This window comes from Ambystoma mexicanum, chromosome 7q, assembly GCF_040938575.1.
Source record: "Ambystoma mexicanum isolate Mex_15411 chromosome 7q, UKY_AmexF1_1, whole genome shotgun sequence".
Lineage (NCBI taxonomy): Eukaryota > Metazoa > Chordata > Amphibia > Caudata > Ambystomatidae > Ambystoma > Ambystoma mexicanum.
Genome location: NC_090941.1, coordinates 1,024,843,363 through 1,024,855,927, shown reverse-complemented (window position 1 = coordinate 1,024,855,927; position 12,565 = coordinate 1,024,843,363). Strand labels below are relative to the sequence as shown.

At 46.6% G+C, this 12,565-nt stretch overlaps 1 protein-coding gene across 1 annotated transcript in view; it reads left to right on the top strand.

Annotated features, from left to right (window-relative positions):
* LOC138528543 (secreted frizzled-related protein 2-like) overlaps positions 1-12,232 on the top strand; it is an 89,580-nt gene extending 77,348 nt beyond the window's left edge. Inside the window, exons 2-3 of the mRNA XM_069640300.1 lie at positions 1,049-1,126; positions 9,600-12,232. Of these exons, the coding sequence (XP_069496401.1) occupies positions 1,049-1,126; positions 9,600-9,904 (383 nt within the window). The 3' untranslated portion in view covers positions 9,905-12,232. The remainder of the gene's footprint in view (positions 1-1,048; positions 1,127-9,599) is intronic.
* Positions 12,233-12,565: the final 333 nt, after the last annotated feature.

The following is a 12,565-nucleotide window of genomic DNA, read 5'->3' as shown; positions in this document are numbered from 1 at the left end:
CTGAGCTATCACTGTGTGCAATCCCTGGCAGTAGGAGGCATGGCCACTGAGCTCCCATCACTGTGGGCAATCCCTGGCAATAGGAGGTGGGGCCACTGACCTCCCATCACTGTGTGCAATCCCTGGCGGCAGTAGGAGGCATGGCCACTGAGCTCCCATCACTGTGTGCAATCCCTGGCAGTAGGAGGCGGGGCCACTGAGCTCCCATCACGGTGTGCAATCCCTGGCAGTAGGAGGCAGGGCCACTGAGCTCCCATCACTGTGTGCAATCCCTGGCATTAGGAGGCAGGGAACCACTGAGCTATCACTGTGTGCAATCCCTGGCAGTAGGAGGCATGGCCACTGAGCTCCCATCACTGAGTGCAAACCCTGGCAGTAGGGGGCGGGGCCACTGAGCTATCACTGTGTGCAATCCCTGGCAGTAGGAGGCATGGCCACTGAGCTCCTATCACTGTGTGCAATCCCTGGCAGTAGGGGGCGGGGCCACTGACCTCCCATCACGGTGTGCATTCCCTGGCAGTAGTAGGCGGGGCCACTGAGCTCCCATCACAGAGTGCAATCCCTGGCAGTAGGAGGCGGGCCATTGAGCTTCTATCACAGTGTGCATTCCCTGGCAGTAGGAGGCGGGGCCAATGAGCTTCTATCACTGTGTGCAATCCCTGGCAGTAGGAGGCGGGCCCACTGAGCTTCCATCACAGTGTGCAATCCCTCGCAGTAGGAGGCGGGCCATTGAGCTTCTATCACGGTGTGGATTCCCTAGCAGTAGGAGGCGGGGCCATTGAGCTTCTATCACTGTGTGCAATCCTTGGCAGTAGGAGGCGGGCCCACTGAGCTCCCATCACAGTGTGCAATCCCTGGCAGTAGGAGGTGGGTCCACTGATCGCCCATCAGAGTGTGCAAACCCTGGCAGTAGGAGGCGCGGCCATTGAGCTTCTATCACTTTGTGCAATCTCTGGCAGTAGGAGACTGGGGAACCCTGCCCTCCTATCCCTCTGTGCAATTTGGCTTTCTGGCGTCCCTTAATTACCAATATTTCTCTCTCCTTCAGACAATCCATGCCCTGCCTGTGTGAACCGAGGGGACAGCGAGAAGGAGTTCCTGGAAAACTTCTGCACCAAGGATTTTGGTGAGCCTCTCCTGATGACAAGTTAAATGTGTGACCGGTGGGTTTGTATAAGGGCTTAATGCACCTGATCCAGAGGTGTGTGTTTAAACCGGAGGTCATGGATGAAATTATAACATCCCTCTTTGATTTGTTTGATCTTTAAATGATGACACCTTTAAGTAGGAACAATAGAGGCATTAGTTCTTTTTAATTGTGTTATACTAAAGCCATGCATTGATAAGATGTTACTAGTGTCTGTTTTTATTTAAAAAACGAGGAGACACTCCTTTTATGCAAACAGATGGCAGCATTTATTTATTTAGTTATTTGTACAATCAACATGTTTTTTTTTAAAAAAAACTTCTTTTCACTAACTGCAAGCTGGTCCTTGACACACAGCTTCTTTATCTGTGAACAATCAATTCCCTTCCGAGTATGTGAATTGCCTTCAGGTGATGCAGTTCTAGAGGGGTCTCCCTGCCCCTGCCCATTTGGGAGACACGCGGGAGGACCGTCCTGCCATTGTGCAATCCTATAAGAGGTGAGTCTGGCTGGGGTCCCTGCTATGGTGACGGTCCAGTGTAGGTCACCTTCAGGCGACGGGGCCAACTTGCTTTCAGTTGGGACAAGGGAAGTGTCACCTCGTGTAAAGTTCAGACTCCCAAAAGTCAGGTTTATAATAGAAGAACCAGCAGCACCACAGCAGCACACCAACCACAGCTACTAAGACACTCAAGGCTGTGAACATGTTCCTGACCTCGACATTTCATAAGGAACATGAAAGTAGCAAGCCTGGGGTGGGGACTTGAGAACAGAGGTGCAGGAGAACAGGTACATGCACAACTGTGCAATCATTTTGTAATGGTAAATAAAAAATTATTTTGGAGCACAAAGAGCAGTTTGGGCCTTTCCTATGTAGATTCGCAAATGCCTCCTTTTGTTCAGACAAAATTCCCCAACCATTAAAAAATGTTGCAGTTTCTCCATTATTAAAAAAGGTTGGATTAGACCCCTCCGACGCGGCTAATTTAAGGCCTATTACGAACACCTTGTTCCTACTTAAACTTGTAGACAAGGTAGCAACCATCCAACTGCAGAACCATGTGCAGACGGCTGATATACTTCATACTAAACAGTCAGGTTTTAGAAGCCACCATGGCACTGAAAGTGTCCTTTTGGACCTACAGACGTTTATGCTTTCCAAGTTGGAAAAAAGTAGGTTGGGGCTGCTGATGCTGCTGGACTTATCAGCAGCCTTCGACCTGCTTGATCACGAAATCCTTCTCGATAGAATGCAATCAGTCGGGGGCCTTTCTGCAAATGCCATAGATTGGTTGACATAGTTTTTAGAGGGTCGACAATCCCAAGTACATTGGGGAGACTGCATTTCCGAACCACAATTATTGACTTGTGGAGTCCCACAGGGGGCATGTCTTTCTCTGTTACTGTTTAATATTTACATCCTCCCTCTCTGTACCGAATTGTAACTTTTTCAGATCTTCTTTTGTAATTATGCCGATGACTTCCAATTGGTCCTTGACATTACCGGTAATCATGATACTGACCAAAATTTGGTCGACACAGTGTATCAACTGATAAAAAAGTGGATGTCTACCAACTGGCTCTGCCTAAATGACTCAAAGACTGACCTTATGCTCTTTGGACCCCGTCAGGTATTAACTAAACTGGACCAGGTGTACTCAAGCTTCAGGATTGATGGCAGCGACATAAAAGTTGTGCAAAAAGTCAAAACGTTAGGCACGTATATGCAGAGTAGTTTAGACTGTGATGCCCACGTCACAGCTATTTCAAAGAGCACTAATTACCATCTTAAAGTGCTCAGGCAGGTTGCCCCACTCGTTTCCATTGAAAATCGCACTAAATTGGTGAGAGCTGTTATTCTACCACGTGTGGATTACTGTAATGCACTCCTATGCGCAAAGCTGATATCTATGGACTCCAAAAAATTCAAAACAAAGCCATCCGTATCATCTTTCAGATGAAATGCTCTGAACCGATTACTGCAGCACGACAAAAATTACACTGGCTCCCTGTTGAGGCCCGCATTCGGTTCAAGCTACTTGCCATCTGTCATAAATGCGTCTTCGGGACTGCACCTATCTATCCGAAAGATGTTATAAGCACCTACCAACCCACAAGAAGACTTAGATCAGCGGAAGATCTTTTACTAGTCCAGCACCGTGAGAGGCGTTCCCGCGGACTTGGCAGAGCTTTCCATATCCAACGCGCTAAAGCCTGGAATGCGTTACCAGCTGCTCTGCGCAAGACCGGGGATCTTTTCATGTTTCGGAAACAATTGAAGACTCATCTCTTTTATTAGCACACTACCTTCTCACTGGTAGCCTGCCGCCTCTGTCTCTCGGTGCCTGGATCCCTACGGGGTTTGGCGCGGTATAAGAAAAAATAACATAACATAACACATTTGATGCGCTTTAAAGTGATTTAAACAGAATCCGTGGATTCGTTAATAACTCTTATGCAGTCACCTGCGTCCTCGGGTAGTGGCCTCTCTTGTTTTAAGCCGAATAGACTACTGCAATGCCCCGTTCTTGGCTCAACCAGTGGGGCTTATCCATCGATTGCAGGTGCTGCAAAACCTGGCGGCCTGGGTGGCTACCAACTCACCGTATGGCGCCCATATTACACCTGTTTTGTGCTCTCTCCACTGGCTCCCAGTGGCCAGACGTATGGAGTTCAAAGCTCTTTGCCTAGTTCACTGGGCTTACTATCATCGGGGCGGACTATCTCTGTAATATGTTTTCCCCCTACCTCCCAGGTCAAGCTCTTCGTTCTGGCAGTCCGTGCCTAGTCCTGGTTCCTAGGTTTCGCCTCTCTGGGGTTGGGGGTTGGGGGTGGGGCGAGCATTCTCTATTGCGGCTGGCAGGCTGTGGCATATACCCCCCCCTCACCCTCAGATGCACTTCGAACCATCTGGAATGCCAACGTCTTCTAAAGACACTACCTGGACATGGACTAGCCATTCTGTGTATTCCCAACGCCAAGATGCCTTTGGGTGAACGAGCGCTTTATAAAATGAGCTAACATAACATAACTCTGAACCACACCCACACAGTGCTGACCACCTGCACAATCCAGAAGCGCACCAGCGCCAGGTTAATTTGCAGCCGGACAGAAGATTGGAGGGCAGAAGCAGGCCTAAAGTGAAGCAAATGCGGATAGCACCAGGAATGGGAACAAATTACATTAAGATCATTGAAATGGGGCCAACATGAAATAAAGACATCTGGTTCCATTTGCCTATTAGCGGCAATCTGGGACGCTTTGTGCATAAGGTTTGAAACCATGGCAACTAAACAGGAACAACATGGCTTTTCCCTAATTTTGTTGTTTGGATAACTAGGAAGAAAGCCAAAGAATATTGCGCCACTTTTAAAATGTGAAAAAGGGGGCTGTGTTCCAGGTAAACATCGGTGTGCCCTTTTTTTATATTGCTTTAGGGGGCAGGTATAGTGCAAAAACTAATTTGCTCAATTTTTGGCCACGTGGAATGAAACAAAACGTGTTTGCTTTATTCACGCGTATCCACCTGTTCAGCGTTAAAGATAGTAAAATGAGCAAGAAATCAAGATTGATGCAATAAATCTTCCCCTTTCAGAACCGATCACACATTCTTCAAATCAAAGAAGCGACCTTGATCAATGAGTTAAACTGCGGTCTACCGTAATCTCCCCGATATTGGCTTCCTGAGACGGTTCTGTCCACCAACCAGACCATTAACAGTTGGTTGATTTTTAGCAGCCGTGAAATGGAGTGCGTTTATGGGTTTTATGGTCAGATCATTGGTGGTTTCAACCAGAGAAAGCAGCAATTGGCTTTCAAATCTTTTCGTGCAGCTGAACCTCATGCCTCCATGTTGTGATGTACCTTTTATGGCGGAAAGAGAGGCGCTAATCCAAACCCAAGGATCATGTTTGATCACTAGATCCAGGAAGTGAGCCAGAAAGTGACAATGCAAATCTCCACCCCTTTGTTCCATACACCGGGTGTTGGAAATAAATCAACCCACCTGCGTCACAGCAAGTTCTCAACTCTCCTTTGGCTCATATTGGACGATGAGTGTTCGGGAGATGTTCTACAAGTCCTCTGGTGAGGATTTGAGAGGACCAACCAGAATTATCTGGAAGGGGTTGCCCCAAGATCATTTTTCACAATGCAGTTTTTGACTGAGCAATGCGGCCCCAATCTTAAGAGGTGAGAGAGTTGAAGTACAGTTTACACACAATCATAAATAAATGGCCACACACTATTTGTACTGAAACCATACTCTATAATGTTCTACAATACAGGCAAGTACTAAAAAATGGAGATAGATATTAAAAACAGCAAAGTGCCAATAGAAAAGAGACAGCAACAATATAAAACCCATATACCAAACAATGTTTCAAGGTAAGTTACTTCTCAATAATACGTTAACATTTTAGAGAGTTTGAATGTTCCTCCACAGACTCAAATGTGATAAATTCCATTGGAAGCTCCTGGTTCTAAGTAAAAGGTAAGTACACATTACCAGAGTCCAGGGGTGGGGAGGAGGGTGCCTAGAAGGTCAGGCTGGCGGTGATGGAGCACCCCAATAGAGGCGATCTAGACCCAGGATTCACGGACAAACGCCATGAGAAGGAAGACTGAAGAGAAGTCTACAGGAAGAAAGTGTCAGAGAGCTTTGCAGTGACGACCTCGTGGAGAATGGTCTGACAGTGTAGACCCCAAATGTTGGAGGAAGCCACCAGCGATGGATTCAGAAGAGGAAGACTCCATTTGGGCAGGCTGCTATGGTATATTCAAGAGATGCACAATACTTGGGTGCATAGTTCTTTTCTGGTGTTGGGTTTCCGAAGGTCATGATGGTGCTCCCCGGTAACAAAGACTGTAAGCCGCCCATCTTGCGTCGGGAGATTGAAACAGACAGTGGAAAGGAGGTCAGAGGATCACCAAGATTTGACCTCACGTTGGTGGACCCAGCCACATCAGTAACAGCGAGAAAATGAAATACTGACCTTTTTAGGACAGGTTATCTGAGGTGCCAGTCAGGGTGTAAGACCTACAGGCAGGACAAAGGACGATCACTCGAAGGAAGGCTGCAGTGGAAGTCTTGCCAGATAAGTCCTGGGCTGAAGCAGCACTTGAAGACAGCAAGTAAAACACTGTCCGAACTCCAGCAAGGCAGCATGGCCGGCCACGTGTGTGGTGATGCAGCTTTCTGTCCAGGAGCTTCCATGGAGCATGCAATGGCTGCAGAAGGAGGTGATGCAACTATTTGTACCGGATCAAGGGGAAGAATGGCCTGGAGCAGATTTTCTCTGGTCCTTAAGGGGCAGAACCTAGACTTCAGAAGGATCCGGAGTAAGCGGCACAGCTTCCAGCAAGGAACCCTTACTGTCATTGTAGTCTCAGGTCTTCAGGACCAGGCCCAATAGTTGATGCTGGAATTGCTTCGGTCTTCCCTAGTTTTATGCAAACACACCGCCAATCACAACCTATGCCACATTCAAAGTTTTGGCGGCCAACCAAATGGTGGTGACAAGCTTTAATCACAGGTTTGTGGTCACCAGCGCAGGCATGCAGTTATGTTCATCTGAGGTGTCTCAGAGACCCTTACCCAGCTGAAATTGGATCCTATAAACTCAGAAAAGCCTTTGTGAGCTCTGAGTCAGACTACTTCTAGACACAACAACCGAAATGAGCGTTTCCTGTGAAACCATACAAGAAGGGCCACAAAGAAAACTGTCCGGTCCTAAGGCAAAAAAGCACACTGTAGCCATGTTGCTCATGTACCAAGTGGCTACCAATTCGATAAAAAGCACACAATAATGTGCAACCCAATAAAAGGTCTAGTTGCCACAAGCCTGTAACTCTGACACACTTTCTCGTTGAGAGAACTCGCTCAGGGGTGCAGGAATGCCTTTTACAATACCTCTGCCCCTGTAGCCACAGGAGTCACGTGGGGCAGCATATTAAAAGTGAGTTGCATTCACCAGAACTAGTCCCACTGTTGACCAAAGCTGGCCAAGACAAAAAAGGCAGCGAAAATACAAGGGGGCTCAAACAGGTGAGGAAACTGGATTTTCTGCCCTAATAAGGAATATCATTCTCAATTTCATAAATGGCTTAACATGCACCTATTCTGACATTGCACCCCACACATACTTTCTATCCCAGCTACCAAAACATCATCAATGAAAACACCCATCTATAATGTGTTGTATTTAAGGCCCGACTAAAATGTGGTATAGCCTACAATGTGCCAGAGCAAGAATATGAGATGCGTTAGTCATGCAAAGACTGAAGAAACACTTTGATACCCTGTGACAGATTACCATCTGGTGGGGTGTAGAAGCCTTACTTTTGTACATTTTTTATTAAATAATCAAATGATGGCGATAAATCATCTGAGAGTGATAGTTCCCCCTTTCCTAAAGCTTCATGTCAAAAGCATAGTTCACACATGTGCCCTGCTGCATCCGTTTCTTGATCTGCAGCACCTGCCCTTCAGTGGCACAGGTCAAGACCAAAGTTAGCATTTGCCTGTTATGACATCTGCTGTGACACAAACTCACTGCAGACCGAGGTTGCATTTAACCCGATGGAAAAGCTATGTGGATTCATGGCCAGTCTTCTTGTCTTTGCTTCAGCAAGTGAGACAAAAGGCAGGGAAGATGTCTCTTTTGATTCTCTGGGAGGATGGGTATCACCTCCCCTCAGCAGAGAAACTCTCAACAGGAGAGCTGCTGGGAACCATACTTCAAAGAGGCAGACTCTTAACAAAGGCCAGCCTCACACCAGGGTGTTGCATAACAGAGGGCCTTTGAAGCTGCAGGTGTGGGAAAGGAGCGGAGTTAGAGTAGCCAGAAAGGGCAGAAATAAACTCGGGGAAGATTTCACCTTCTTGCCTTTCTTTGGGGCTCTCTTTTACTCCTGTCCCCCCATTTCCTGCAGACCAAGCAAGGAATGTTTGAAGCAAGAAAGCAAAGGTCACTTGTCACAGTGTCAGGTATTGGACTCCTTACAGCAGGCTTGCTGTTGTCCCAGCCCCTGTGTCTTTTTACTCCTTCCTTGGTTCATTTTGGAGTTTCAAGAAGAAGAGACACATTTGTTGGAGCTTTTTTAGGAGTGCAGTCCATTCCAAAGTCCCCCGGTTGTGAGGTGAAGATAGAGTGGTTCCCAGGCAGATACTAGCTCGACCCCGAAACATTCCCAAGGAACATTGAGGTGTCTTGCTGTTGGACCAAGGTCTGCACTCTGCCAACTGCACTAGGACCCAGGCTCCTCACTCGAGACAAAGGACTGCTGCAGGTGCCAGCTAAGCCTACTGGACTGGAAATGAAGGGAAAATGGCTGAGCTTGTCCCATAGCCCCTGGACTGGGCCTCACAGCCCCCTGAGAAACCTAACACAGCTGGATTCCTGTTTTGCATGCTTCAAACCATCCTCTTTCGACCGGGTTTGAAGCATTCGAAGCACGCAGGACCTGTGGCGCTGCCTTTGGTGCTCTCATCCTCCAACCACTGCGTGCATCAATCGAACTAGTCAATACAGCATCAAACCAGCCATACTCCTCGACACCTTGGCTCAAACAGAAGCTCACCGTTGCAGAAATTTTTGAACCGCTGTGTCACTCAACAGCACCTCGAAACACCAGGATCATCAAACCAAACCGGACCTCAACTCATTGTCTAGAACCAGCTCGCCACCTGGATCAATGCGACTCACCGCGCTTGAAACTGGTTTCATCCAGAAGAACAGCATCGGGAAGCCCAGTACGACGCTGTAAACCACTAAGAAGAGATGAAGGTACACTTGAGAGGCTCAGATCCCTTGGTCCACTTTAAGGACCATAGTGCCTGACGAGTCACCCTTTTGCACATTTATCAAAGAAATATCCTTTTACAAAGTGCATTGTTGTAATTCTTTCCTCCTTCACCCCTGCTACAGTACGCAGAGTAATTTACCTTCTATCTTCTGCATTTTCTGTGTTCACTCCAAAGGGGTGTGTTTTTTGTTAGTGTTTTTCTAGACAGGTATTTGCATACTGGTTTGTTTCATTAAAGTATATGTATATGTTTTTAAAGAACCTTGATTGGACAATCCTTTATTTTATTTTTTAGTCTTGTAGTATTGCTGTCTGAGTTGTACTGTAATCAAATAGCACCCCTCATAAGAGTACAGCATGCCTTTGGCCCATTTTACCACTTTTGTCTCTGCCTGTTATACCTTTAGGATTGGGTTCACGGTTGGTTTGTAGTAGTGTGAAGTCTTAGTAGGTGGTTTAGCCACTACTTACCTCTGTGTCATTTCTTCACACACCTCCATGGGCGTATGGTGGCACATATCAAAATGTAAATACACAATGTCAAGTTCCTTGGTCGAATATGCGCATATCGCCAGATGTATATTACCCCATTTGTCAGAAAGATATTAATACAGCCTGCCATGTTTTCCAACCTTCTTGTCCACAGCCATCAAGATGACCATACGGGTAGTGTCTAGTCTGGATGGAGACCTGATGGTGATTCCCGAGGTTCGGAGCCGAGCACTGTACAGGCATGAGGGCTGGACAGAAGATGAGCTCAAGAAGACAGTTCTTTGGCTGACCGATGGTGACATATGCAGCTGTGAAGAGATGAAAGAACCGGGCGCCATCATTCTGGCGTTAGGCCACAAGGTGGATGACCGGCTGGTCATTTCCTGGGTGAGGAAGTGGCAACGCAGTGAGAAAGAGCTGAAGAAGTTTACAAGGGCAGTGCGGAAAATGCAGTGCTAGTTCATGGAAGATTTGGAGGGGGTTGGCCAAATGGGGCTAGCGGCTCGGGCTTCACCTCCCAATAAAGCTCCCTAGAAGGGACATCCCCATCAACTGAAGTCAATTTCTAGGAAAGGATGACAATCCTGTCCCTTCATTTCTTTTAGTGTCTCACCTCTACACAAACCCACACTCCACACCGCTGTTATAATTACTTCCATTAGTATTATTTTACTGCTGCTGCTGTGGGACAAACAAATCTTCAAGTCTGGCCATTGTCTCAACAACATCATATTTTATAGGGTGCCGTGGTGACATCTCTTGTCACGATGGCACCGTAGCTGGCTAGATGGAACCAAAACTGTTAAAATAGCAGAGCCTGCCGATACACTATCTGCCTGAGTCATGGAATTATTTGCGTGAAAACGCAGATTTGCGTGCCTTTCTGCCCGAAAATCCCTGTTTGAAGTATGGGGATTTTCGGGCAGAAAGGCGCGCAAATCTGCGTTTTCACGCAAATAATTCCATGAATCAGGCAGTATATTTTGGATCTGTGGATCTTTGCAGGTTCCGATCCCTGCTGAGGGAGCTATTCATCATCGCAAGCTTGATTATGTATGCATAAGTCACTTATTCATTGATTCATTTGCATAATATATCCAATACATTCTGTAAGTCACTGTGAAATCAGCAATGCAATGCTGATCAGAGGTACATTGCTGGCGCCTACTGAGAGGCTCTTTCGCTTTTCTTGGGGAAGAATGGGAAGCAGGGTTTGGGGGCAACTGCCAATAAAGAGGACAAACCCGCACAACTCGTAGCAGCTGTGCCACCGCATTTGGTGAAAAAAAGGTTTCCTTATGTTTTTTGCAGCATTTGTAGTGTGGCGGCGGGTTCGGCAATAATTATGACCATGATTACAAGTGTTCAAGTATAGTAGGGTGGTGTAGGAGGCATGGGGATATGAGGGGGATTGCCCCCCTAAAAACAAAGTCGCACAAAATAATGTGGAAACAGCCGCTGTGCCGATGGGCCAGATCCAAAGAGTAATCCAAGTAGAGATACGGGGTGAGGGCGGGTGCATCTTCAGTTTCTTTGTTTGCTCCGCCTAGTGGAGCACTCACCAGTGATGCAGGTATTTCGGGGACTCTGGATTTGCGGTTGTACCAACTAGGCAAAAAGGAGCCTTTGCAACCACTGTGCTTAACAACATCCTGTTTCTGAATGTCATGGTGTGCTGAGAAAAGGTCCCTTATCTGTGTGCAGCATTAACTAATAATTACTTTCATAAGTGATCTAAAAAGAGAACTTTGATGTTAACCAAAGTCCCACAATTTAGGACAACAGTCAAAGGAATTCTGGTGAGAGGGCTATGGAATACTTCTCCTAGTCAAAGTAAACCAGGTTGTAGAAACCATCCTCTTGTTTGGTACCCCATCCATTACATTGATAACAAATCAAACAAATATTTGTGTACCCTTGGACCACCCCTAGCCAGAGTGGCGCCCTACAGGAGTCGGTGATGAGGACATTTTTCAGAAACTCTGCAGAGCAGAAGACCGGGTCATGGATTAGGAAAGATAGATGAAAGTTTAGAGGGAATAATGATTGATGTCAAACGATTGAGGGATGCCCATTGGCTGTTCTTTTTGCATGGGTTGGAGGCCAGCTATGCACACTGGTTTGTTAGATGCCATCTTGCTAGACCATGAGGTGTATGTTTTCAAAAGGACAGAGTTCCCTTCCAGATGTACAATTTACGCATCAAAACAAAGTTTTGGGTGACGTTTTGAGGTTAATGGGAATGACGTTTTCAAATCTAGTTCATGGGTCTAGCCAAACGCTTCGTTATACGCATGCAAGGACTTCTCCAGGCGTTTCTCCAATGGGTGAATTAATCTTGGGCAGTGTAGGGGGCGAATGGTGCTATGCATGGGCGTAGCTTTGTTTTTGCTAATGTTGAGAAGGCATTTTTATCTTTCATCAATCCAGCAGGGAGAAGTGTGTTCCCTACTGTGCTCTTTCCAGGCTTCCTTGCTGCGCTGCCAATGTGGTAAACTATATATGGGCAAAGAGGGAGATTTTAAGTCTGGGATACTTCTGAGAGGATCTCGGCCAAGGCGCTATTCCAGAATAAGTCCCTGTACGGAAAGTGGTTCTACGAAGCATCGACCATCGCAACACCACCTCCCTTTTATTGCTAAATTTGTTGCACGCTTGCTTTGAGAATGATGGGATCCATAGAAGCGATGTTCATCTAACTCCGTGTTAAAAGCACATATTGTTTCAGTGGATCAATTATTGTTTACCATTTGAATGATTATTTTTAAATAAATTATCTTATAGATACTTTATGTTGTTTTCTTGTTATGTTTTTGCAGCATCCCCGGGGGAATGTTCTGGGATTAATGTTATGTTATGTTAAAGGTTCTTATACTGCGCAATGTCCCCACCTGCGTGGTCTCTTGATGCTCTGGCGGTTCTGTAAGGCAAGAGAGTAAGGGGGGTGTAAGTTAGTAAGACTGATCAGGAGGAAGAACAAGGGAGCTGTGATGCGCTGTTGGCAGCTTCAGTTCGGGTTACTCTGTCTGCTGAGCGTAGGTGTGTTTTCAGTTGGTATCCGTCATGTGCTGTTGTGCAAGGCGATGTGTGGGTTGTTTCGATGTTGCGGTGTGGTGAAGT